The 25912-nt window shown below is 38.9% G+C and overlaps 1 protein-coding gene across 2 annotated transcripts in view; it reads right to left on the bottom strand.

Moving 5' to 3' along the window:
* TMTC2 (transmembrane O-mannosyltransferase targeting cadherins 2) overlaps positions 1-25912 on the bottom strand; it is an 892687-nt gene that overhangs the window by 735461 nt on the left and 131314 nt on the right. For both annotated transcript variants that reach the window (XM_068561154.1, XM_068561153.1), the window contains exon 3: positions 1475-2045. In XM_068561154.1, the coding sequence (XP_068417255.1) occupies positions 1475-2045 (571 nt within the window). The remainder of the gene's footprint in view (positions 1-1474; positions 2046-25912) is intronic.

Genomic DNA, 25912 nt, shown 5'->3' with positions numbered 1-25912 from the left:
AAAAAAAAAAAAAGTCATTTAAAAATAAATAAATGTTTCTGAGGACTTCCCTGGTGGCGCAGTGGTCAAGAATCCACCTGCCAGTGCAGGAGACATGGGTTCAAGCCCTGGTCCGGGAAGATCCCAAATGCCGCGGAGCAACTAAGCCCATGTGCCACAGCTACTAAGTCTGCACTCTAGAGCCGGCGAGACACAACTACTGAGCCTGTGCGCCATAACGACGGAAGCCCGGGCGCCTAGAGCCCATGCTCCCCAACAAAGAGAAGCCACCTCAATGAGAAGCCCATGCACCACAACAAAGAGTAGCCCCCGCTCGCTGCAACTAGAGAAAGCCCGTGCGCAGCAACGAAGACCCAACGCAGCCAAAAATAAATAAATATATTTTAAAAATAAAATAAAATAAAAATAAATAAATGTTTCCATTTCCCTCAATTTTGTTCTTTATTTCAATTTCTTCCCAATTGAATTCTAAGTAAAATTAAGAACTGAGAGGAAAAAAGTGGTAAAAACTAGAAAACTTGACAGCTTTCTCAGGGTCAGTATCCTAAACCATAATTCCTTGCTTAAGCGTGTCCAAAAGGATGGAGGAGCTGGCAGAGGTCCATGATTTAGAAAATGGCTGAGGTCTGCAAACACTGGCGAAGTTGTCTTTATACTTAAGTTAAAGCAAGGGTGAGTTTATTGTCTGGGAGGGAGGATGGGGAGATGGGAAGGAGGCAGTTTCTAAAGAGGTGTTGGTCCACCCAAACACACCAGCAGAAAACTGCTCAGTTCCTTTTAAGTACTTGGGATCCGAAAGTGCTTCCGTGACCTTCAGACGACATTGCATTTGAAACCACTAAGGGGATACAGAAGAACACATATTAAGCCCTGAAGCAAAGGTCTTAATTGGCCTCAGGGCAAAACTTACAATAACCACTTTCTGTTTTGACTCTTCTATTCTTATACACTACATCAGGAAAAGGTGAATATGACTCATGATTTAAGAATGTGAGTTCCCAGTGCACTGCAGAGAGGGTTGTTTTCCAAAGTCAGCTCAGGAAAAGTAGTATTAACAAATAGCAGAGAATTTCCTCTTGACAGAGTCGAGCATCTAGCTCTACCATCAGCTGTGTTATTTTTTTCAAACACCTCTTAGAGGCAATTTATTGGATTACAGGGAATTAGGGCTGAAATCGAGGAGTAAAAGTAAATAAATAATAAAGATGCATATTCTTTACAAGGCAGAATTGTCCTTCTACCCCCTTGGAAGTCATGAAAATAAGTTAAGAAACCTGAGAAATAAAATAATCCGTGACTGACACCCAGTTAGTAGGGAAAGGTCAGAGAGGACACTTCCACCTCCCGAAGATCAAAAAGTAACTTACTTTAAATTCTCTTTGAAGAGGAACACATTTGCTTTTTAAATGGGGAAAAGGGACCAAGCAAGGAGAGGACTCAATAATCCAACGCTCAAGCACCAACAATCACTTACTTTGTAAATGGTGGGTAAGATCTGTTTCATTTTCAGCCTGTGAAAGACAAAGACGTCATAAACGGCTGAAACTGCCAGGACCGTCACTCCTTGTTCCTTCCACAGCATGCTGCATCCGGCACACAGTCCTGTCCCCAGGAACCAGCCCCAGGTCCTGGCCGAGGCGCCTCTTGTAGAACAGTGTTTCATGTAGCAGAGCAAGGAGAGGAGGAAGAAGAGACTGGCCCCCACGTCGGCCCGGCCCACGATTCCTGCCACCGCCTCCGTGTGGATGGGGTGAGAGGCGAACATCAAGCCAGCCATGAAGGTCCAGTACCCATCCCCAAGCAGGATCTTGGAGAAGCTCGTGAAGAGACCAGTGACCGCCGCATGCAGGAGCACGTTGACGAGATGGTAGCTCCAGGGATTCAGCCCTCCGATGGCATGGTTCAGGCGGAAGGAAAGAGTGCAGAGTGGCCGGTAGGACTTGTGGCTGCCGCTGTGGGTTAGCAGCGTTCCCCAAAAATCATTGTAGAAAATGTGGGTCCATGGGGTTTCTGGGAGAAGGTCCTGATTAGTCTTGATAGCACGGCTAAAAAATAAAATGTCAAAACAGAAATCTAATGTAAAATACAGAAAGAAAGAAGAAAATTCACTGTTAAAATATACTGCTGAAACACGGCCTTCCTTCCTAGCTTTGTCATCACGTGGCTTTGTCATCACGTGGCTTTATGATGGGATTCCAGGTATACATGATTAATGCAAATGAGCCTTGGAGGCGGCTTTACAGGTAGATTGAATTCAGATCCTCCCCTTAATGCTTACTAGATCCGCAATTAGGGTTGTATTTCTCTCCCTCAAAAGCTTTCTTCCTTGTTTGAATGCAAATACCTTTAAAGAATAAATGCAGAGTTAAAGGCTTAACGCTTAAGGTTCAATAAAGCAGTTGCCAAACAACTGCCCGCGTGTGGCATGTTGGCTAGAAATCCAGATTTCAGGTGCCAGGTTGATATGAGGCCTGAGAATCTGCATTTCTTAAGAAAGCAAAGTCTCAGGTGATACTGGTGCAGGGGATACACTTGGAGCAAGGACTAGCCCCCCGCTAGCAGAAATAAATTTTAGGTAGAACATCTGTGCCCAGAGCAATGCTTCCCATACACGCAGATCACCTGGGGATCTTGTTAACAGGCACGTAAAGGTTCTAATTCAGTAGGTCTGGGGAGGAGGCCGAGATTCCACATTTCTAACCCTTGTAATTGTTCATTTGTCTACTGTGTGAAAAAGCAAAGAAAACTGCTTTGCAGATACATGAGTGTTCTGGAGACCTAGGGCAAAGAACATCTTGACCCTGTGAGCTGCTGCTATTATTATTCTACAAAGACTGTATTCTAATCTACAAAAAGTCCCTTATAAAATTCAGTTTGACCCACAACCTCTGAAATTAGGTGCACCTGGGGGCTGGAACGAAAACAGACATCAACATACATTAATAGTAGTTGGTTATCTACTCTGCCAAACACTATGCGAGTCCTTCTGCGTATATTATCTACTTATGAAAAAGAGCTGACTTTTCTAGATGCTCAATAAAAGGCAGAAAGTCTGTTAAAATCAGGTTTTAAAAAGTACTCAATGTTACAGACAGTTCTCCAGTGTCTATAGTCTCCATTTTCCCATACTCAAAACACCTTTAGTTTTTAGCTGGGTACATGTCTTCTGGACAAAAAATTATCATTTCCTATCTTCCCTTGCTGCTAAATATGGTCATGTGACTAGTATTTGGCCAGTGACTAATATTTGGTCAGTGGAACATAAGCAGAGTGCTATGCACTACTTCTAGAAAAAAGTATCCTTAAAAGGAAAAAGCTTAGTATTCTTCTCTCTTCTACCCCTACCCCCTTCCTGCTGGAGCACAGATGTAATAGCTGGAGTTCCAGCGGCCATCGTGACTCATAAGGTGTCCTTAGGAATAGAAGTCATGCCAACAGAGCAATAAGACTGAAGGAAACCGAGTCCCTGTCATGGTAGACCATACCAGCCCTTGGCAAACTACCTGAATATGAGAAATAAATTGCTATCTTGTTTAAGCTGCAATATTTTGGGTGTTAGCACAGCTGAATCTACTCATCAATGAAATCCTTTGTTAACAGAAGACCTACTATATCACAGTGGTTTGATTTTCCATTTTGATTTTGATTTTTACAAGGCTCCGTGTATTGACTGTGTATAAATGAATTTCCATATAAATTGGCTTTTAAAATATTAGAAACAGACGTTATTCTGGATCCATTAAACTAAAACACCCTGTTATGACATTCATCAAGAGTCTACCCCAGAAGTAATTGCTTAAGACTTGATGGGTTATAATTAAAATTTTAAAGAAATATGAAAAACTGCCAAACTGCCAGTGTTGTTAGAGAGAGCTGATTTCAAGCCATTGAGAATGAAAAGCCAACTGGCCTCCACTAAACATTAACCTAGATATTGATGTGAATTTCTCTAATATCAATGCAGAAACGTTCATACTATCAAAGTCGGGGCAGCAGAAAGTTCAACAGCAAAGCACTATGGGATAAGGCTTGGCTAATTTAGCGAGAAAAGCTGAAAAGCACATTTTGTTTAGGACAATACTTCACCCTTTCAGTGGCAGATCCTTATATAATGGAGACGCATGTTCCCTAAACCAGGTTTTCTACATGCTATTAGTTCAGCTCCATAACTAACTCTGTAAAGACTTTTTGAGGGAAAGGGAAAAAAAAAAGAAACACACGTTTAAAAATCTGTTCAAAGCTGCCAGAATTTCTTATATCCATAGCCATAAATCTAGTAATCTGCAGCAGCCAACAAGATATACTATGTCTAACTCTCATGAAACAAGTATTTCAAAACAAAGAACAAAACTAACAAATCTCATAATTTCATTGTGAGAAAAACCTTTGATGCGGCACAGCCCTAAATTTACACTGTAGAAAAAGAATTAAAGGCAAACTGTCAATAAAACAATAATAGAAGAGCAAAGGAACATCCCACCCATGTTCAAAATACACTGCACTAAGGGAGACTTCGGTCTGATAAAATTCTCTGACGGGCATTATCTTATTATTAGCCAGGTTTTTATTTACTTGATAAATGTTACGGCAAAAGAACATGAAATAAGACTAAATTGTACTGGGCTTTTTAGTACATAAGTCACGTCACACATGCAAGTCAGTGATAAGGGATGCATAATGCATCCCTCACATCATATTAAGAAAGATACAGACCAAAAGGGATTTAATGGAATCTGAATAATCTGCCAGCAAAATGAGAAGGTAGTCGCTCAACACTCAACATAATAGATTCTCATCTATTTGCATTTTCTTATGCAAGTCCAAAACTGAAAGAGGGGAAACCTGCTATTTCTCAGTCAATGAAAAGGCTTAACTCAAAACAAAATGTCATGCTGATATAATTTCTGATGTTACTTCTGTGAGTGGGTATTGAAAATTCAGAAAGACACTAAGGAATTGGGAAATTTTCCACTCCAGGAAAGGTGAAGAACATTGAAGCAGCAGGTGTGGAAAAGAAACAATTGTAGGCAGAATTCTCCAGAGAACACAGGCCCAAGATACTCTTTTGAAGCAAAAAGATCCAGTCCCTCAAGCTTTCAAGGAGGTTTTAATCTGTTTTCAGTTTTGTTCATTTGTGGCTCTTTGTTTTTTGCTGCATTATGATTTTTCCTTTAAAAAATGTTGACAAAGGCCAACGCTATTGTAAAACATAAAACGGATGAATGATATGACACTGCCATCCCAACTGTCCTCGTGTGGGCTTCTCTCACTACTACTTTTTCTGTCCATTGACCTTTTCAGTCATGAGCACCCACAAAAATGATGGCCATCAGTCCTTCAGAGGAGGAATGATGCTTAGATTCTCCAAACATCAAATGGCACACTCTTCCCAAGTACTTTCAAATTGTTCTACTAAAAAGTAAGTAAAGGCCAAACTCTATATTTAAAAAAAAAATTTTTTTTTTCTTTTAGGTGATGGGTTGAAATTTGTTCTACAGGAGAAAGAAGAAAGAGCATGGCCTTTGTTAACCTGCCCTGCTTCAGTGCTACCCAAGCACACCTATCTATGCCCAGAAAGGGCAGTGAAATGCAGTGGTTAAGAAAACTGAGTCTGGAGCCAACTGGACCGGAGTTACTCCACCTCTCTGTACCTCAGTTTTTTCATCTGCAAAATAAGGATAATAACTGTACTTGCCTTATAGGACCATTTTGAGGAGTAAAGGAGTTAGTAAGCAAAAAGCACATTGTTATATGTAATATACGTAACACGTTAGCTGCTGTCATTATTAGTATTATCACCATTAACACCAAACAACTAGTGCTAGCCATCAATGCAAAATCAGTGCTCTTTCTTCATATTTATAGCCTTCAAAAATCTATGTACCATGGTCCTATTTCACTTAAAATTCCTTTAAGCTTTTATGACACTCTCAGCACAAAATAATAAACATTTATGAAGTCTTACCTTGGGTCTTTAACACATTCCTCTTCCCACTCCCCTCCTATCTTTTTTGACTTCTTTGCAACTCTCCTTGGCTAGCATCTCTTTCAGATTTTTCTCCCAAATGTGGATGTTTCTCTCTCGGTTCTGTCTCCTGACCTCCCCTCTCTCTACACTTTCCACCTCTGTGGTCATCATCTTTGACACCTGCAACTCAAGAGATGCTTTCTCCACCTACGCCTCCAGTCTGGGTGTGGCTCACAAGCCTACACTTGTACTGCCTCAGGTGACAGCCACACCTGAATGATGCACTCCCGGCTCCTCTACTAACACCAGAGTCTTACCTTTGACCAGTTAACCTCTCTAAAGCACAGCTTCTTTGCCTACAGTTGGTAGATAACAATGCTTCTCACAAATTGTTGTGTTGAAGATCAAATGAGGCAATGTTAACTTAAAATGTTTGAAAAATTACTTAGCCTGGTGTCACGGACTGGTTTTTCCAGACCCCTTCTTCTTAGTTAACAGTGTCCTGATCTTCCTTCTGAGAACAGGCCACATCCACCCTCAGTCCATGTGCATAGAGTGAAGCTGTTATCCCCACCTCCTGATGAAAGGTTATCATTTGATTTGGCCAGTTAGCGTACTATATCCCCCCATCCTCATTTCCGGCCACAAGAACTGACTTAGCCAGCCAGGTCGGTCGGAGTCAAAACAGCTCCAACAATCTACTGGGAAAGGACATCTTCTTTTAAGAATGAGATGAAATCCTAGGGCTACTAAAGGATTCCCTGAAGACAGAGCCTAAGAATGAAGCCAACACAAAAAACCCAGATCAAGGAGACAGAGGCAATTCTTAGTGCAGCTGGATCCCGTCATGCCTGAAGCTAACACTGCTAAATAAGCCAATAACTAAATAAGCCAATAAGCCAGTACACTAGTTTGAACTGTTATTCTGACATGTGCAACCAGAAGAGTGCTAAATAAAATAGCACTGTGTAACTATCAAGTAATATTGTTAGTTGCCCTTTCAGTATCTTCAGCTGAATAAGACTGAATCCAAATAATTTTCTTTACACACCACCTCCTTTTTCATACAAGCCCCTCATTAAGCACCATCATTCTTGCACCACTGACACCGAGGTTGTGCATGAGGGGTCCTTCTCTCTTTGCTCCTACATCTACTTTTAAATTGGTTAAGGATATGTTGACGCCAGTCAGGATCTCAGAGAAAAATCCAACTCGCAAGTTTCCCTTAAATTCACCTCTAACTCCTCTTTTCTCCTTCCCCCGCCCCCATTCAGGCTTCCATCATTTCCTACCTCTATTGCTTAGCAGGCTTACTAAAAGTGCCTGTTTATTATTCTGTTTCTTTCATTAGCCTCAAAGTCCCCTCATGGAAAGAGTATATTTTCTTCAATGCCCAATACATATTAGGCACATAACAAATATTTGTAAAACTGAACTAATAGTCATCCCTGCCTGCTTTCATTCCCCTTTTGATCTATTATACATGCTGTGGATAGAGAAACTTCCTGAAATATAACTCCTGAAGTATAACCCTAACACCATCACTCTGCTTCCCAAGAATCCCTCATCACATCCTATTTCTTGCCAAAATAAACACCCTTCCCAGCCCAGCATTCAGAGCCAACCCCATTATGACTCCTAGGCCAATCTCCCATTACTTCTCTATATGCATCCTAATGTCAACCGAACTTCCCAGCTTCTAGGCCTTCGCTCAGATCATTTTTTTCCCTTCCTCTGCCTGGATTGCTGTTCTTCGACCAGTTTACATCTGTCCAGATATACTTCAATTGCCAACGCTCGTTTGTGATGGCCCAGTCTCTCCTAGTTATTGTTGCAAATCGGCTCGATTTTAACATTGCTCATTGACACATTCCCATTAATAACACTGACTTCTTACTACCATCATCAGGGATCTTAAATGGGATGAGATGTGGAAGACATTTCAGAAGGAGTAGGAGGAAATATATGCATTGAAATCAGGGCATTTTAACAGTCCCTCTTCTCTACCCTATTGAAAATCACAACTCAACAAAATGGATTGATTCTGTCTTAAGAAAATTATTCACTCACTCATTTATTCATTCATTCTGTGATGGGCTAGACTATAAAGGGCACTGCAGATAGAATGGTGAGTAAAAACAGATGCACTGACTTTGAGAAACAGCCTAGTAGAAGAGGCAAAGATGTGTAGAGGCAATTTCACTGCAGTATGATAAATACCACTCTAACACGAAATCCTGATTGCCTTGGGAGAACAGAACAACTCCCGACAGCCAGCGGGTCAGGAGCTTCCTGGAGGAAAGCATGTCTACATACACAGAAGGGGTTAAGCAAAGGAGTAAGGGAGTTGGGATGTTGCCAGACTGATGGGCAATATTTTCAAGGACCATGAGGCAGGAGAGAAGAAGGTGGTGAACTTGGGACCTGAAAAAAATGCAACAGATTGGTTTGGCTGGAGTGAAGTTTGAGGGATGGTGTGGCAGGAATCACTGGCATTACTCTGTCCTGTACTATTGTCCTTCATGGGATGGAGAGCAATGTGGCTAGACATCAAGCTCCGCGATGGTCTTCAGGTCCGATTCAGCTTGTTAGGACTTGCTTTATCTCCCCAATGCACTGTTAACTCCTAAGAAACAGAACAGTATCTTATTTATCTTTTGGAGCCTTGCACACAGTAGGCATTCAATATATATTTGATGAACTGAATTCTAACTAGAATTGATTGGTATTGATAAGCTGCACTCACCTTTTAGAAAAATTCTACATTGTTTTAAGTATATAGGGAATTATCACTTGCATCTAAAAGTAGTTCACTCACTCTGGGCACTAAATTCTGTTCACTCAATGATAATTAACTGAGAAAAACCATCAGGTTAATTGGCTTACCCAAATGTCTTTGGCACGCATTTCCCACTTAACCTGTAATCCCTTCATTAGAGTCTCTCTTTAGGGATAAGCCATTATATTTAGAAAGCTCCAGTAAATATGCAAATACTTAGCTACCAGGGTAGGGAAATGAGAGATATATTGTAACATCTTACAGCCTGTCTTAGTCTGGCGAGAAGCAATGCATTTCAGATTCATAGAGGAATGTCAGGTAGGGCAAATAAATTTCGGTGTTAGCTTTCTTGGTCCCTGCAGAAATGGAAGGCACTATGCTTTAGGCATGAAATTATCATTACACATGTAACACATTCCTAAACTTATTTCCATCTTGATCTCCTCCCACTAAATTGTAAACCCTTCAACGGCAGAGATGATGACTTCCTAAGCAACTGGCACTTTTTAAAAAATGCGAATTGTCACTGTCTAGATGTTGAATGAAAAGAGGCCACAGGAGTAACAAAGAGCCTGCTGTCAGACATCCAAGGAACAGGGCCCCCCGAGTAACTGCTCGCTTTGTGAGAAGGTAAGTCTGAGAATGCTCAGCCTTGTAACTAGAGGAATATTCTTAGTGGACTCCTCTTCCATCCCTTTAGGAGTTTTTCCTGTAAGCAATAAAGGAATTTTATGAGCTACATCTGACACAGCAACCCTCTCCAGTTCCCCCCACCCCCAAACAAAGAAAACTAAGCCTTCTGATTAAATGTGGCCCCAGCTGCAGCTGAACTAAGCTGAACTAAGCTGCTGGAGATTCGGATTCACTCTCTAGAGCTTCCCAAGTCTAGAGTTTGCCCAGACACTCTTCTTGTCTTAGTGGGAGAAAATGAAAAGGATGAACCTTAGCTAAATAAGTGTCTTTAGTTCCCCAAATAAATCAATGCTGCCATTTTCAGAGTTTCTACAGGAAATGGTCAAGAAAAAACTTTAAGTAACCCTGAAAACAAATTAATAATCCATTTAAAAGAAAGCTGATGATTTAAAATTAAAACTTCTGGGAATTCCCTGGCGATCCAGTAGTTAGGACTCCACACTTCCACTGCAGGGGGCATGGGTTCAGTACCCGGCGGGGGAATTAAGGTCCCGCATGCCACACGGTGTGGCCAAAAAAAATAAAAAACTTTTTAAAAAAAAATTATACAATTAAAACTTCTGTCACTAAAAATGTTTTTTTAAGTATTAATATGAAACGCATTTGACAAGATTAAAGCAAAAACTAACAGCATGAGATAATCATGAAAACCATACTCCAAGCATTTAATTTCACTGATTAAAATAATCCTCTACCTTAATATTAGCTTCTTAACAACTTGAAATATTTTTCATTTCATCTTGCAATCTGCATGATGAAAAACAATATTAATGTTTTCCACACAAGTATTTGTTCGCTATGTCCATATCATGCCACCCTAACATAAAATATTATACTTACAATTCACCTCCTTCCAGCTGTACTAAATTGAATCAGTCTCAACTTAAAAGCTTAATGAAAATATCTTTATTCTTAGTTTTCCAGACTTGAAATTAGTAACCACTGGAAGAGGTACTAGGAAGCTTTTTCACTCCCAAAAGTTTTTCACTCCATGAACTCCAAGTTTATGAACCACTTTAGTACACTGCTGTATATAATTTATGAATTTTAGTCAGTTTCATAGGTTTTCAAAAATTCATAGTTCTATAAAAAGGTGATTAAAAAATTTTGGTTTTCTTACATTTCATACTACGTTTCCCTTACGATGGGGTCTTGACCACTAGTGATATGTTTTAAAGTATGACTGGTTCCTTATAATTCTATTTTTAAAATACGACAAATGTTTGATTTTTTTTAAGATGAGAAATGAATATGAGATTATAGTTTTCAAAAATGACTGGGCTCTATTGGACACCAGAGTCCAAGAAAGAGAACACAGGTGTAACCATGAGATTCCAAGAACACCTATTTTGTGCATGGTCTTGTTCTATGTGTTTTTACAGAATAAAAGAAGATGATGTGCTTTGTGCTTAAGAATCCAAATGCATTCTAAATAGGTAGGCATGGCAAGCTGAGAATACACTTTTTCAATTAAAATACTTGCCTATGTATATAAACATGCTGTACAAATTTCAGAACAGATATCCTAAAGTACATGGAAGTTTTCCCAACTACTCAAATATTACCTTAAAAAAAACAAACAAACAAAAAAAAACACATCCTTGATGAGGTGTGATAGAATCTTCACTTAAGGTAAATAGGAAAAGTGCCTTCCGGCTATGGTACTGCTTGGAAACCCACTAAGAGTTCTCACTGCCAGACCATGGAAGGTAGGGGGAAATTTTTTAAACCAAGAAACTAACAGTCTTTAAGAAAACAGGCTCCATTGGGAGATGCGAAGATATTCACCCACATCATCCAGATGTTTGGCTTATCTGTAAGCCTCACTCCTGTCTTCTCTGAATTAAGTCTTAACCAAATCACCTTTCTTTATTCACGCCTCTCCTTCAGCCAAACAGACTAGCCAAGAGGCTTCTTTAGCAAATATTTGCAATGATCCTTTGTCTTTTCTACTTAAAATTTTCCACATGTTGCCAATGTATCCCTCACAGGTATCCATGTTACAATACCACCTTGCATTTGTATCATGCTTTTATATTTCACCAAATGTGCTCATGTTCACGACTATCTTGAATCCTTGTCACTGCCCCGTGAGTAAGCAGATGTGGACGTGACAAGTTAGGAGTCCTGCGTGAGACATCTGCATCGGTACAGATCAGAGCTGCCCACGCTGGAATCCAAACTTCAGTTCCTTGTCTACTGCCCTCCCTATGTTACGGGCTGAATTGTGTCCCCCTAAAATCCATATGTTGAATCTCTAAGTGCCTCAGAATGTGACTGTATTTGGAAATCGGAGCTTTCAAGAGGTAATGAAGTTAAAATGAGGCCTTTAGGCTGGGCCCTAATGCAATCTAACTGGTGTCCTCATAAGAAGAGGAAATTTGGACACACAAAGAGACACAAGAGGCATACGTGCACAGGAAAAAAACCATGTGTGGACCAATGAGAAGGTGGCCATCTGCAAGCCAAGAAGAGGCCTCAGGGGAAACCAAACCTGCCTACACCTTGATCCGGGACTTTCACCCTCTAGAACTCTGAGAAAATAAATTTCCATTGTTTAAGCCACCTAGTCTGTGGTATTTTGTTATGGCTGTCCTAGGAAACAAATACACCCTACTATACCATAGCGACCATCGTACATAATTACATACACTCTCCTGTTTATCCTTCAGAGTTACATAGAAACTAGATTCCACACAAAAGCTATATTTGTCCAATACTATGTCTGGTACTCTGTTTTTGATGACAGGGGTTGAACTGCTTTGTGAGTATAAATAGGACTTTAAGACGTATCTTATTCTTAGTTCTGCCAGGATTTGTCTACATGCTTTACCAGAGGGAAAAAAAAATCCTGATCATGCCAATAGGGCATTAACTCTAACTAAACACACGTAATAAAACACAAGTGCTACTTCATATTTACATTGAGATCACAAAACTTACAAAGCACACACACGTTATCTCATATTATCCTCACAATACTGCTATAAAATAGAAAACTATGCTGGATGGCTTAAGTTAGTTAAAGAAGAGCACATACTTAATAAGAGGCAGAGGGACTTCGCTGGTGGCACAGTGGTTAAGAATCCACCTGCCAATGCAGGGGACATGGGTTCGATCCCTGGTCTGGGAAGATCCCACATGCCACGGAGCAACTAAGCCCATGCACCACAACTACTGAGCCTGCACTCTACAGCCCGTGAGCCACAACTACTGAGCCCATGTGCCACAACTACTGAAGCCCGCGCGCCTACAGCCTGTGCTCTGCAACAAGAGAAGCCACCGCAATGAGAAGCCCGCACACCGCAACAAAGAACAGCCCCTGCTCGCCACAACTAAGGAAAGCCCACGCGCAGCAACGAAGACCCAACGCAGCCAAAAATAAATAAATATAAATAAATTTATTTAAAAAAAAATAAGAGGCAGAGAAAGACCTTGAACACTGTTCTCCAAACTACTCCATTTAACCTTCAAAGCAGCCCTGTTCCTCCACATGGACAATAAATCTCCCACGAGAAGTGTTTGTAAGATGATTTGAAAGTAAAATCCTAGTCTATTATTGCATTTTGTCTGGAATCCATATATCTGCCCTCAGGACTCAATAAATATAAAAAATGCTTTTGTGCCACATTCTTTTAATTTCTGCATTTCAAAAAGAAAGTCTTCTTTTAACACTAAGGAGTCTTGGAAAACGTGAGTCAAAGGAAGGTGTTACTTGTCTCCCAGTGACGGGTGAAAAAGGCAGCTTCATGAAAGCCAAAAACTAACCTATAATTTCATATTACAAAATATAATAGAAAACATATTCTGGCAGAAATTTTGCTGCCTGCATCCCTTTCAGCCATAAAATAGTTATACACACACACATACATCTGAGAAAGATCAAACTTTAAACATATTGCAGCAACACACACACACAACATGGGAAGTTTCACCAGGGTTGCCTGTGATGACAGGATACACAGACATCCCTACAATAAAATCAGCCTCACAGCTAAATCAGAGAGTCTTTTTGGACACAAGAATATATGAGCCCTGATGAAAAACAGATAGGCAAGGGGGAAAACACTCTAATTTAAAACTAACACAGATGAGCCTACACAAAGTACCCAAACATTTGGTCCACAAACCACCAGCAAGCCTCTAATTTGACATGGAAGGCAAGAGATATTTCATCCCAGAAGGAGGAGAGAAAGATATTGACCCCACCATGAAAATTTATTGGCATTCCAAAATATAGTACTTTCTAATATAGATGTCATTCATTGACCAAACTAATTATCAAGAAACAAATCAAACTTCAGGAAGCCCTGACACTTTCTGCTCTGTGGCCCTTTAAATAAATCATAATGGTAGGCATTCAAAATACTTACGCTGAATAATGAAACTATTAGCTCTCTCAGATCTTGTGTTATAAACAGACAAATTATGAAGCACCGACATGTCCCTTTAAGACTCTTAAGCATGGTATTATATTTTACCCTTTTGCTGGCACCCAAATCCTCAAACTTGGAAGAGTTAGATATGAGAAGGGTCTGTTGTAGCCCTCTGTATTTAAGACTGCTAAATCCTCCACAAGATTAGAAATCCCAAAACCAGACCACAGGATGATCTGTATTCAATCTTGACCATCAATGCCTTCACTAAACAGTTTCTGTCACCCTGTCCATTGTCAATAAAAGAAATTTTTTTTCAACTCGTAAGTATCCATGCTAATTAAATTCACAAGTAATGAAGCGAACAAGCAGAACCTAAGTGTAAGAATGGGAGACAGTATTTAATCAGAGGAATCTAAGCATAACAGATCTAATTTTTCACTCCAGTCTGTAAAAAGATAATCTACATCTTTTATCTGAAGCAACTCCTAAAATCGATGTTCAGTATAAAATGCACACACGCACACACTTGAGTCAGCCAAATCTCAATTCAAATTCTTCCTCTTGAATATACTAACTGTATGATTCAGTGTTCTCATCTATAAATTGCTGTTCCTGGTGAAGATAAAATAATAATTAAATAAGATAAGGAGGTTAACTCCTGACACAGAGTAGTTGATTCACAAATGACTGCTACCACAATGAATCACCTCCCTTGCCTTCCTGGACCCCATAGCATACACTCCACAACACAGCATTCCATCTAGCATTCAGTATCGTTTATCTTTTCTCTTAGCATATTCTTCAGGTCCTTTGTTCCTCTTTCCCCACCACAGCCACCTGAAATTGTGCCTGTATTCATCATAAGTTAAGCCCATTAGCCAAACTAAGAGCGCAAGAATGATGGTCACAGCGGTCTAACTCGTCTGGAAGAAAGGATGACAGCGAGGTTATGTGAGGGGACCAAAAAGCGTAACAGAAAGAAAAAGAGTCACGGGACCTATGTCATAGTGCGCAGCCTAATTAGGATATTCTGGGAAGCAGCCTCATAGGAAGGACAACAGTTATATATCATCAAAGACGCTAGGCTTGGGTATTTCTTTTTGACAGAAAGATCATCAATTCTAATAAAACTATAATGTGATCCGCGAATTTTTTTTTTTTTTAGCTTCCCAAGGCCTATTTTTTCTTGCACAAAGTAGGAAAAGGATTACTTCAGGCATTTCTAATCACTCACACACACACACACACACACACACACATCATTATGTTTTCAAAGACAGCAACTTCTAAAAAGCAGGACAATATATATTAAACCATTTATATCTTTGCTAACAAAAAGTAAAAGTCAACATAGTATTTGAAAAAGTCCTCCTTATATTCTTCATATAAGCCAATCTTAGGCAGGTGGGCAGTAAATTGACTGTAATTTGTGATGGCCTGGAAGACAATCTAGAAAAGTTTAAGATCAGAAATGTAATCACCTTGTGAAAAAAAGCAATGTCACACACTCTGTCATGGTCACTCCACTCAGAGCGGATGGATTTTCACATTGAAAAACTAACACTAAAAGTTGCCTTGGGGAGGATAATAGAATAGGCATCCCCAAATGCTATATCGGTCCTGCCTTCTAATGGTTTCTTTTTTGAGGGCATCCTGGAGAGAAGTTCAATCTTTCTAATGGGAATATAACTGTACTACAACCCTCCAAGGGCATTTACCACTTTAAAAAGGAACTCCAAACTCTGCTGTCTTTAAAAGGCAATAGGTCATTGGGAAAAGTCATTTTTCAAAGCTCCAGTGAACTGCCACTCTGCTTTTGGCCAGTCACAGAGATAAGGCATGCAGTCTCAGCAACAGAATTACCTTACTTTAACTTTTAATACCTGTGCATTTCAGGGCTCTCAAGAGGAATCAATGACTTACTCATGGCATCATCAATGTCTTAGACTATCTGTATGCATGCATTTTGACAAAGCAGAAAGGAAAATCATCCACCACCTATTAATTTTGGATGAACATTTGAAATAGGTTACAAGAGGACAACATAAAGGCATCTTCCTCTCCGTCCCCCTCAAAAAAGGAAAAAAATAATAATCTCATCATTGTCACCTCTCAGAATTTAAGTGAGAATAAAGCTCCTAGAGGGGAAGGCATGTGTTTTTTATTTCCCATTCTGAAAGCGCACACAGGTATCAACTCAAATGGCAGTGAATTCGTCTGGAATGTAAAAGACCATGGGGTTCACACGTATAAAGATCAACAGTTGTTTTAGAAATTAACTACACCACATCTTAAACTTCTACATCAGTTTTAAACTGATCCAGGTGTTATCATCAGGGTAGAAACAGATGCAGTGTTAGCACGTTAAACTGTGAATCTAGCTCCAACACCGCTTAATGGGCTCCACATGCTGAAAATGATCATCATGGTAGGAAGTACACTCCACCAAAAGCCTAACTTTCAAACCAAACGAGAGTTTCATTATCTACATTATGCTCATACACAACTACTCTGGGACTAACACTGTTTTTACATTGATTACAGTGCATTAGTAGTTTTGAGGGTGGAACTGATATTAGGAGAGTGATGCAATAACAGAGAAACAAAGCCATGGTTGTCAAAAGTGTGTGGACATCGTGACATCCATGCTACCACCACAATAAAGTCAATACTGGTCGCACCAGCCTGTCTTAGCTTGTGACTCTCTTTGGATCCCCAAAGTGGCTAAAGGAGGTGAGACGAATGATGAGGAAGTTTACATAAGAACCAACATGACTTAACATACGTATAGAGCTTTCTAGTTTTCAATGTAGTTTTATATGTATCACGTGATGTCACAAATGCTTTTCCCATCTTTTTAGTGAAGAAAATAAAGACTCTCATCCAAAATCTCATAGTGAGGAAGGAGCAGAATTAGGAAAAAAAATCAGATCTTTGGACTAGTGTTCAAGTGTTACTTCTGCAACTCCAATGTCTCCAGTCATGAAATTTCTGCACTGGGGAGGCCCTTGCCCCCATTTCACTTACAATTAAACACACACACACAAAACCAATCAAAAGTTTTTGAAAACTTGTGTTATACTTGAAGAATAATAATGTACAATAAAGCAGCACAACTGCGTTTCAGTCAATTCCCTTTGGCCAGCACCATTTATTTTGCAATTCACAGCACTGACGAAAAGGTCTAAATGATGCTGAATTAGTGTAACATACTAGAAAGCTGTCTGGAACAGAAAGGATTTCACCATGGAGCGTCCTGCATTTATTGACTTTTCTATCGACCAAAAAGCCTTCCAGTCTTTAAATAACAACTTCAAAAACAGACTATTAAAATCATGCCAAACTATTCTTTATAGTTTTTCCACTTCTAGAGTTCAACTTTGATGAAAATTAATTGAATTTTTAAACTCTTCTGAGAAGTCACTACTGTACATTTCTTGAATCAAGTCATTTAATTTTTAAATCCCTCCTATTTCCTGAGCTTCAGCCTTAGTACTTATTTTGCACCAAGCAGACCTCTATAGACAGTTTACCCCAAGGCAAGCTAGCTTCCAAGTATAACTCACATGAAGAATAAAAGCTGCTTTTGTGACAAGGAGACAGTATCTAAATCACATCTCGGGGGGGGGGGGGGCGCTTCAAGAATAGGTATTAGAGTTTTCGTGAAAAGATCCTTCTGAAAACTGACTTCTATTTTTATTTTTAATCTAACAGGGTCTTATTTGTTGTCCCTTTTGACTAATGTATATATCACACACATTAGAAACTAAGTAATCAGAGGAGGAAAAAGAAAAAGAAAAAAAAAAAAAAGGATGGCAGAGTAGAAGAAAATTTTGAGTAGATTTGCGAGAGAGAACACCAGCCACACAAAATCTCAAGCATTCCCGTCTCAACAATGATGGAGGAAGGTAGTCAGGTCAAACGGTTTTGTTTCTTCTGTCCTCTGGCTTGTACTTATCAGTATAAGAACTGAAGCTAGATAACCTTAATTATAGGCAAAAAAGGTGATATCGGTGTCTGTATTATGTTCCTATTGTTACTGTAATGTAATGTGATCATGAGTTTCCTATTGTTACTACATACTTAGGGGCAAAAAAAATCACAAATTTATCATCTTCCAGTTCCAGAGGACTTAAGTCCAAAAGCGGTTGCCCTGGACTGAAATCAACATCACGATTGTGCTCCTTCTAGAGGCTCTAGAAGAGAATCCAGCTCCTTTTCCAGCTGACAGAAGCCATTCCTGGACTCATGGGCTCTTTCTCCATCCTCAAAGCCAGCAATTAATTCCATCACACAACCTCTGCTTCCATCCTTTCTTCTCTGACTCTGACTCTCCTGCCTCCCTCTTTCCAATACAAGAACCCTCGTGACTGCACCAGGTCCACCCAGATAACACAGGATAATCTCCCATTTTAAAATCCTTATAGTCTCTTTTGCCAGCATATTCACCGGTTCTGAGGATGAGGACGTGGCTATGTTGGGGAGGCCTTTATTCTGCCTACCATGGTGTCCCACTTAGCTAGGCTTAACCCAGCATATTAACAAGGTGATGAAAATTATTTCCTGACTAAAGTACACATGGTACTCCATCTCCATAGGCCCGTCTCCATAGGCACACAGGAGCAAGAGTCAACAGTCTATATGTGCACACAAACCAACAAAAATTACCATCATTTCTTACTTTCTATACTAACCAAAGGAAAACATGATACAAATGGCTGGAGCAACACTCTGATAAGACAAAGTAAAGTGGAAAATAAGCTGATAGGTTAGAACAGAGAAAATCCCAAAGCTTTTCCTGATTTGAAGGAGAGGAACAATTTTCATAGCAAAGCTCCACACAGCTTTCATCACTCAAAACTCCCTCTAAAATCCCTCCTGGGCCTCAAATACAATCTGGAGAACTAGACTTTGTAATTAAGGTAATTAAGGTCAGTTCATGGCTGTGGATTTCACATATGTTATGTTATACCCAGGGATGATATTCAAAATATTATCAACTACTAGAGAATGGGCAGTACTGCAACTGGGTTTTATAGGGCCTCTGCTATGTTCAGCATTAAACTTTAAGTAGTTGGTCCTTGGGGAGGTCCAGGTGCTCTCGGGTGAGGGCACAAGATGGTCAAGGAAGAGAAGAGCCTCAGGGGGGCAGGAGGCGATAGCTATTTACCAACTGCAACTGTCAAACCAGTGAGAACTGGCTAAATATTAGTGTCCCAACAGAACTGATTTAGTTGGCCAATGACTGCCACAATGCGTATGCATCCCATTCCTAATGAGGGAAATAAAGTCAGATGGAAAAGAATGCCCAATTCTAAAAAAAAAGAATGTGTTGATACTATTTTAAGCAGGGGGATGATTAGATTAACAGAGTGCAGTATCCAAACAGATCCTGATAGAATGGATGACCAACTGAAATAAACAAAGTGAAGTTTAATAGGGATAAGATTAGATCCTAAGATCTAAAGTTGGGCTCAAAGCCAGGAGCTACAGGATGGAAAGACGTGAGTCAGCTACATATGCATGGAAAAATAGTTGGAGATTTTAGAAAAAAAGGAAAACTCAATGAGTCAGTGTAATGTGGCCACCAAAGAAAAAAGAAATCAAATGCAAATTCAGACGGCAGTAAAAACAAATACAATACATAATCAAAAGCTACGGTACCTACAATAAGGATAAAATAAACTCAAAACATCTCAGTATTATTATATATTACAGAGAGCTATTATCACTATTACTACTGACTATTGCTATTATACATACTAACAATAAAAATAAGAATGATGAACTAAAAATCACTAAACTGCATACTTTAATGGGTGAGTCATATGGTATGTGAACTATATCTCAAAAAATGCTTTTTAAAAGAAAAAATGAAAAAAAAATTAGTGATGAGAGATATTTACTAATTAGTTTTTGTGACAGACTTTATAACAGAAGTATTCAAATTCACCATCTACTTTATAGGAGGTTGTAAGATTTAAATTAATATCCTCATCTTCAGAATGATTAAGTCAATTACCCAAGGTTACCTAACTTCAGGAAACCATTTGGGAAGAGACCTTAAAACCAGAAAACATTCAAAGACGCAAACAAAATGACATGTGGATCTTGGAACCATGTCACTTTGGGAACTTTAGAAAAGACTTACTTATCCAAGTAAAAAGGCCTCTGGAAAAGGCTTATTTATCCAACTTAGAAGAGAGAGAATAAATTTCTTCAAATTATCATCACACCAAAGAAGAATTTAGACTTGATCTATACTTACTATGAAGACAGACAGAGATCATGGAATTACAAACAGCTTGATGTTGAGCTACATGGAAGAACTTGAACGGTTAGATATATCTCTAGTGATAGAACACTCCACCTTAGGGGTTAGTGAGTTCTCCATCAACAGAAGTCTAAAAACAGAGGTGAGATGGTCATGATAGAATAATATTAGATGAGGGCTAATATTAGAATAGTAATATTATTGTTCTTAGCAATAATATCCATGGACTATCTGACATGCTAATCATATTTTTAATAAAAACCCTTAAAATAAACATTAAAATCAAATGTTTAGGTGAATACCTCCTAAAATCAGAAGCACACATACCAGACTTAAACACACTGTTGTAAGTTCTCAGTTACAAAAGTGCATACATTTTTCTACTTAGAGACTTTTCCCCCTATCTCTAAGCCTTGAAAATCCCCTTTAATTACCTGGTGGGTAATTATCATATTTTGCTACAGTTGTGGTATTGTTGCTGTGTTTGTTTGCTTCGTTTAAGAGTGGACAATGGAAAAACATTTCCCAGGCTTCCTACTTACTTGGCTGTATTTGCCTCACATTTTGGAAACCAATTATTCATATAATGGCCAACAGCCTTAAGTGTCAAGACAGAGCTCTGGTCACCATTAACTTTTCTTAAAGTTGAGCTCAAAAGTCTTGAATACATTATAGAACTTATCAATATTCCAATTAGCTAACAGATTAACAGCTGTATATTTGGCATATTTGTTTGGGATTTTTGCTTTCCTTACAGACTTATTTGGCAATATCCCATACATTTAGTGAGAGTGAAACAGCTCAATGAATAAAGAAGCATTTTGAGAAAAAGAAATAAGATGTGTCTAACTGCTTTTCTTCCACAACTACCTTGAGAGACTCTCAACAAAGGGCAGAGACTTCTCAGAGACCAAACTACCTACATTTTAAAACACAGAAGCTTTTAGTAGACTTACTTTTAGTTGACACTGCTTTGTAGCCTCACTAGCAATTTTGAAAATATCTGCCATAAACTGAAAAAAAGGCTCTTCACACATGATCAAGGTTTGAATGGGGATTCTCACCCAGCTTTAGCACCTACTTTAGTTGACAAATGTTTGTCCAGCTGGTTTTCCTGGTTTATTATGCTGTGGCGGAACAAAACATTTTCCACCTTGCTACCTTAAAAAATAAACAACTTGGTCATTAAAAAACGCTTTAGAAAATATGGCAGCATTATATGTTCTACTCCATAAAGTTTATTGACATTTTGGAAAAGAAGACAAAAAGGGAAGAGGAAAACCTCCACTAAGAGAAAGCAGCCAGGTCTAACTACAATTAGACGGAATTTGGTGCTAGACTGAAGCCATCTTGGATAGTCCTTGGATGGCATTAAATCTCTTGGACAGCGCCTTCCTTGACCATGACCCAAACTTTATATTCAATTTCTACTGGGGGTGGAAACAGCAGGGAACTGGGACTGCAAATCTGGAACTAAAACATTTGCTTCCTAAGACAGACCTTTTACATCTCTTTCTGTCCTCCATCCCTCTTTCCTCCTTTTAAAGAAGTTTTTTCATTTCTTTGAATGACAAATTAAGTTAAAGCTATAATTCAGAGAATTTTAAAACTTTCTGCTAGGCTTCAAAAGCTGCTTTGAATTAGTAGCTGCCACTGGCATGCAATTTATTTATAGTGAAGACTTGTGCCTTTCAGTAGATTTTTTTTATTTTTGGTCTAAGCCTCATAAATTAATAAGAGTTTAATAAAACTTCACCACTGCTTTGCAAAAGAAATGCTGTTGGGATTATAGAAGATATACCCCAGGCAATAATGTAGGACAAATTATCACTCAGGACAAAACATAGAGGTACTTTAAGCCACTTACAAAGATAACATTTGCAATAAAAATAACTGTTAAAACAGTCCACAGTAGTATATTATTTATTCAGCCTGAAAATGTGTAACACAAGTTCCACTTATAAAAGAATTGCACACATAATTAAAAACAGCAACTGTATCTCAAATAAAACGTACATCACGTCTGGCTAGGGTGAAGAAGGAATGAGGGAGAAAGTTTGGCAAGAAATTTTGCTGTGCGACAACTCAGCTTGCAAAGTTACATTTTAGGATTTTTTTTCTTTGTAACGTCACACTTGAAATGAATTTGGCTAGATGTCCAGTACAAAAAAAAAATTAAGACACCAAGCAAGCTTGATTCCCTGAAGAGAAGTGGTTATTAACCTGCTTATTCAGCCTGAGAAGCTCACCCGTATCTTTAGGTCACTTCAAAATGGTAATGGTTGGGTACTGCACACATAAAATAGTCTATACAAGCCATTTCCTATCAATGATAAAGGCGACACTGAGCTACGAGTCCAATTTTAGGCAAGTGATGACACAATAATAGTAAGGAGCCAAGAGGACTTCTATACATCTCTAAACTTTTCTTAACACATCTTTCAGTTCTCAGTACGATCCTTTAGGAGAGTTATGGTGCCAGTTACATTCTTTGAGTGTCCACAGAGAGAGACAGACAGACAGAGAGGGAGGGAGGGAGAGGTAGAGAGAGCACACTGGAGCAGAAATCGAGGGCTAGGAGTTTCAGTGTTAGTACCACCATAACCTGTTTGAACATCTACTCCCTCATCTAGGAAAAAAAAAATTTTGAGACCAGTGATCTCTCAACTCCCTTTTGGCTCATTTAAACAAACAAAAAAACTATGAACATTTCTACACTAAGCATTTCAGAAAAAAAGTACATCATCGATAAAGACTTTGGCCTGAAGATAAAGATAACACACAAACCCACACCTCACAGAATTACTGTGACAATCCCATTGCCCTTTACTAAAGATAAATCCATTCAACCAATATTTATTAAGGACCTACAATCTACCAGGCCTTGTACTATGAGAGGACTTAGCCCAGGCTCTGGTCAACGAGACATTATAAACTATTCTGGGAAATATTTTCTCATTGATAAGAGAGAAAAGCACTCCTCATCCCTTCCCCCTCCCAGGTTCGTGACTTCTTATGAGAACGTGATGTGTGGAGCTGCAGCCACCTTAAAAACAGGAGAGGAGGGGCGTCCCTGGTGGCGCAGTGTTTAAGAATCCACCTGCCAATGCAGGGGACACAAGTTCGTGCCCTGGTCCGGGAAGATCCCACATGCCGTGGAGCAACTAAGCCCATGCACCACAACTACTGAGCCTGCACTCTAGAGCTCGCGTGCTGCAACTACTGGGCCCGTGAGCCACAACTACTGAAGCCCGGACACGTAGAGCCCGCACACCGCAACGAAGAGTAGCCCCCGCTTGCTGCAACTAGAGAAAGCCCACGTGCACCAACGAAGACCCAATGCAGCCAAAAATAAATAAATAAATTTATTAAAAAACAAAACAAAACAGGAGAGGAACTGCTGAGCTATGAGGATAGACGGACCATGAATCCTTGATATCATGGTTAAGTCACCAAGCCAACCCTGAGACCACCTTCCTCCAGACTTCTTAATAAATAAAGAAATAAACTTATTATAGTTTAATCCACTTTTAATCAGCTGTTATTGGTTACCAAAGTCAAAGCAACTGACAATAGCCTTATTTATCTATTCGATATTCCATATATATCTCTCACCATCTAGAACTAACAAATATTCAATTTTTGTATTATTTATTTCAATTAGGCTTTTCTTTTAGAACAAAAAGATATAATTACGGTTTACTTTTTAACCTATCCCTAGCCTATTCCTTACCTTCCCTTTCAGAAGTTACCACCATCTTGAAGTCAGTATGATTCTTTACTCCATGTTTCTGTGTTTTTATATTTTTACCACTTAAATATTTTCCATGTAAAATAGATGGTGTTCTGTGTACACTTAAAACTTACTGAAATATATTATAAACTAAGCTTCATTCTGCAACGTACATTTTCAACCAACAGGTGTCTGAGATTTGCCCCATATCTATACAACTTCTTCATTGTAACTACGTAGAGTATTTCAGTGAATGAAGATTCTACAACTCTAGAGTACTGGCAGACATTTAGATCATTTCCAGTTTTTTGCTTGACATGGTTTTTTAACACATAAAACTCAAAGCTATTGCTTAGCCTTCCAATTATGCACTAGATAGGGAAAAAATAAACCTGAAAACACACTGTACATATCCTGGGAGACTATTAGGGCATGGTAAAATGGCATGGTAAGAAAAAAAGGCTACTGGACATACTGTTCTTTAGGAAAGCACCACTGTTATCTGATGTTCTACTAACATTATCTCTAAGCTATTTTATAAATTAGTGTCAGTATCACCAAAACACTGTTCGCAACACTGAAGGACAAGATATAATGTGCCTCAATGAGGCCCTAAACAGCTAGTTCACCTATGCTGCAGACATTTATATTGGCTAAGGGAAGTCTAGATCGATAAACACATTAAGGCCACTGTGCTAGGCAGAGACACAAAGGTGCAATTATAAAAACACAATAGAATTCAATTTGAGACCATACAGTTTAGCTTGTGAAAATGCTGTTTCAAACCTTCCAATCTTGCATTCAACATTTAGGAAACAAACAGATTCCCCTTAGAGGAAAAAAAAAAAAAAGAAAAAGCTGTCAGGTTGCTTTTGCAGCAGATCTGCAAACCTCATCTGTAACTCCGTGCTTTAAAATATTTTTAAGTGCATCCCATTGCTCTTGGGATAAAAAAGAAAACCTTTAACATTGTCTACATAGTTCAGGATTACACGGTCTCTGCTCACCTTTTCGGCTACATCTGAGGCCAGTTCTCCCTTAAGATCAAACCTTCAGTCACATCAGACTTTTATCGCTTCTCTTACAGAGTTCATAATGCCCTAGGTATCTTTCTAAAGACCCTCTAAAGCTTTTCCTCCTATCTTAACCCCATCCACCTTTACCTTGCAAACTCCCTCTCCTCCTTCAAAGTTCAGCTTCAAAGTTGATTTCAGAAACCTTCCTAACATTTCTGAGTAGCTGAAGTCTCTTTGTTTTACATTTATAACACCCATCACAATGATAATTATTTGCTTAATGATTCTCTCCTCCACTAGACCAAACGGCTGGAAGGGCAGAGACTATGCTTTGTTTTTCCACCAGTATATTCCTATATCCTGGAAGAGTGCTTGAAACATATTAAGTGCTCAAATAACTTCTCAAAACCAATAAAAATACTGCAAGGGAAATTGTCATAGGTTTTGACACGGTAGACACTCTGTAAATGCTGGCTGAGTAAACAAATCTCAAACAATACCAAGTGCCAAGTAAGACACAATTTTAAATTCAAATGCAGCGTTGGCACCTCTATAGAGTACAAATTCTGCAGGACACATTCTGGTCTTTTCTTTCTCAGAAACATGAATATAACATTATGACAATCATCATCATTAAATAAAATGACTCTTACAAATACTCTCATTCACAGACGTGAATGCTCTATAATTATTCTGTCCTGATATGTGCACAGTCTGTATTTCCACTGACAGTTAATCTTATTCTATTTGCAAATGACATAAACTGAATTTAAATAAATTAGGGCAGAATAAAGGTTAAGGGTAACTATGTACATTATAAAAGATCAACCCTTTACTATTTCTAAATTATACTTTTTAATTTGGCAATTCAGAACATTGGGATTTAAATTTTTTTCTCCTATCTCCTCTCCCTAAAGAACTAGAAAGCATAGATCATGTAACACCATCTATTATATACTTAATATTTATTTATTTATTTACTTAGAGGTATAATTGACATATAACATGATATTAATTTCAGATGTACAACATAATGATTCGATATTTGTATATACTGCAAAATGATCACC

This window comes from Eschrichtius robustus, chromosome 13, assembly GCF_028021215.1.
Source record: "Eschrichtius robustus isolate mEscRob2 chromosome 13, mEscRob2.pri, whole genome shotgun sequence".
Taxonomy (NCBI): domain Eukaryota; kingdom Metazoa; phylum Chordata; class Mammalia; order Artiodactyla; family Eschrichtiidae; genus Eschrichtius; species Eschrichtius robustus.
The sequence above is the reverse complement of the archived record's forward strand: the minus strand, read 5'-3'. Positions and strand labels throughout refer to the sequence as shown.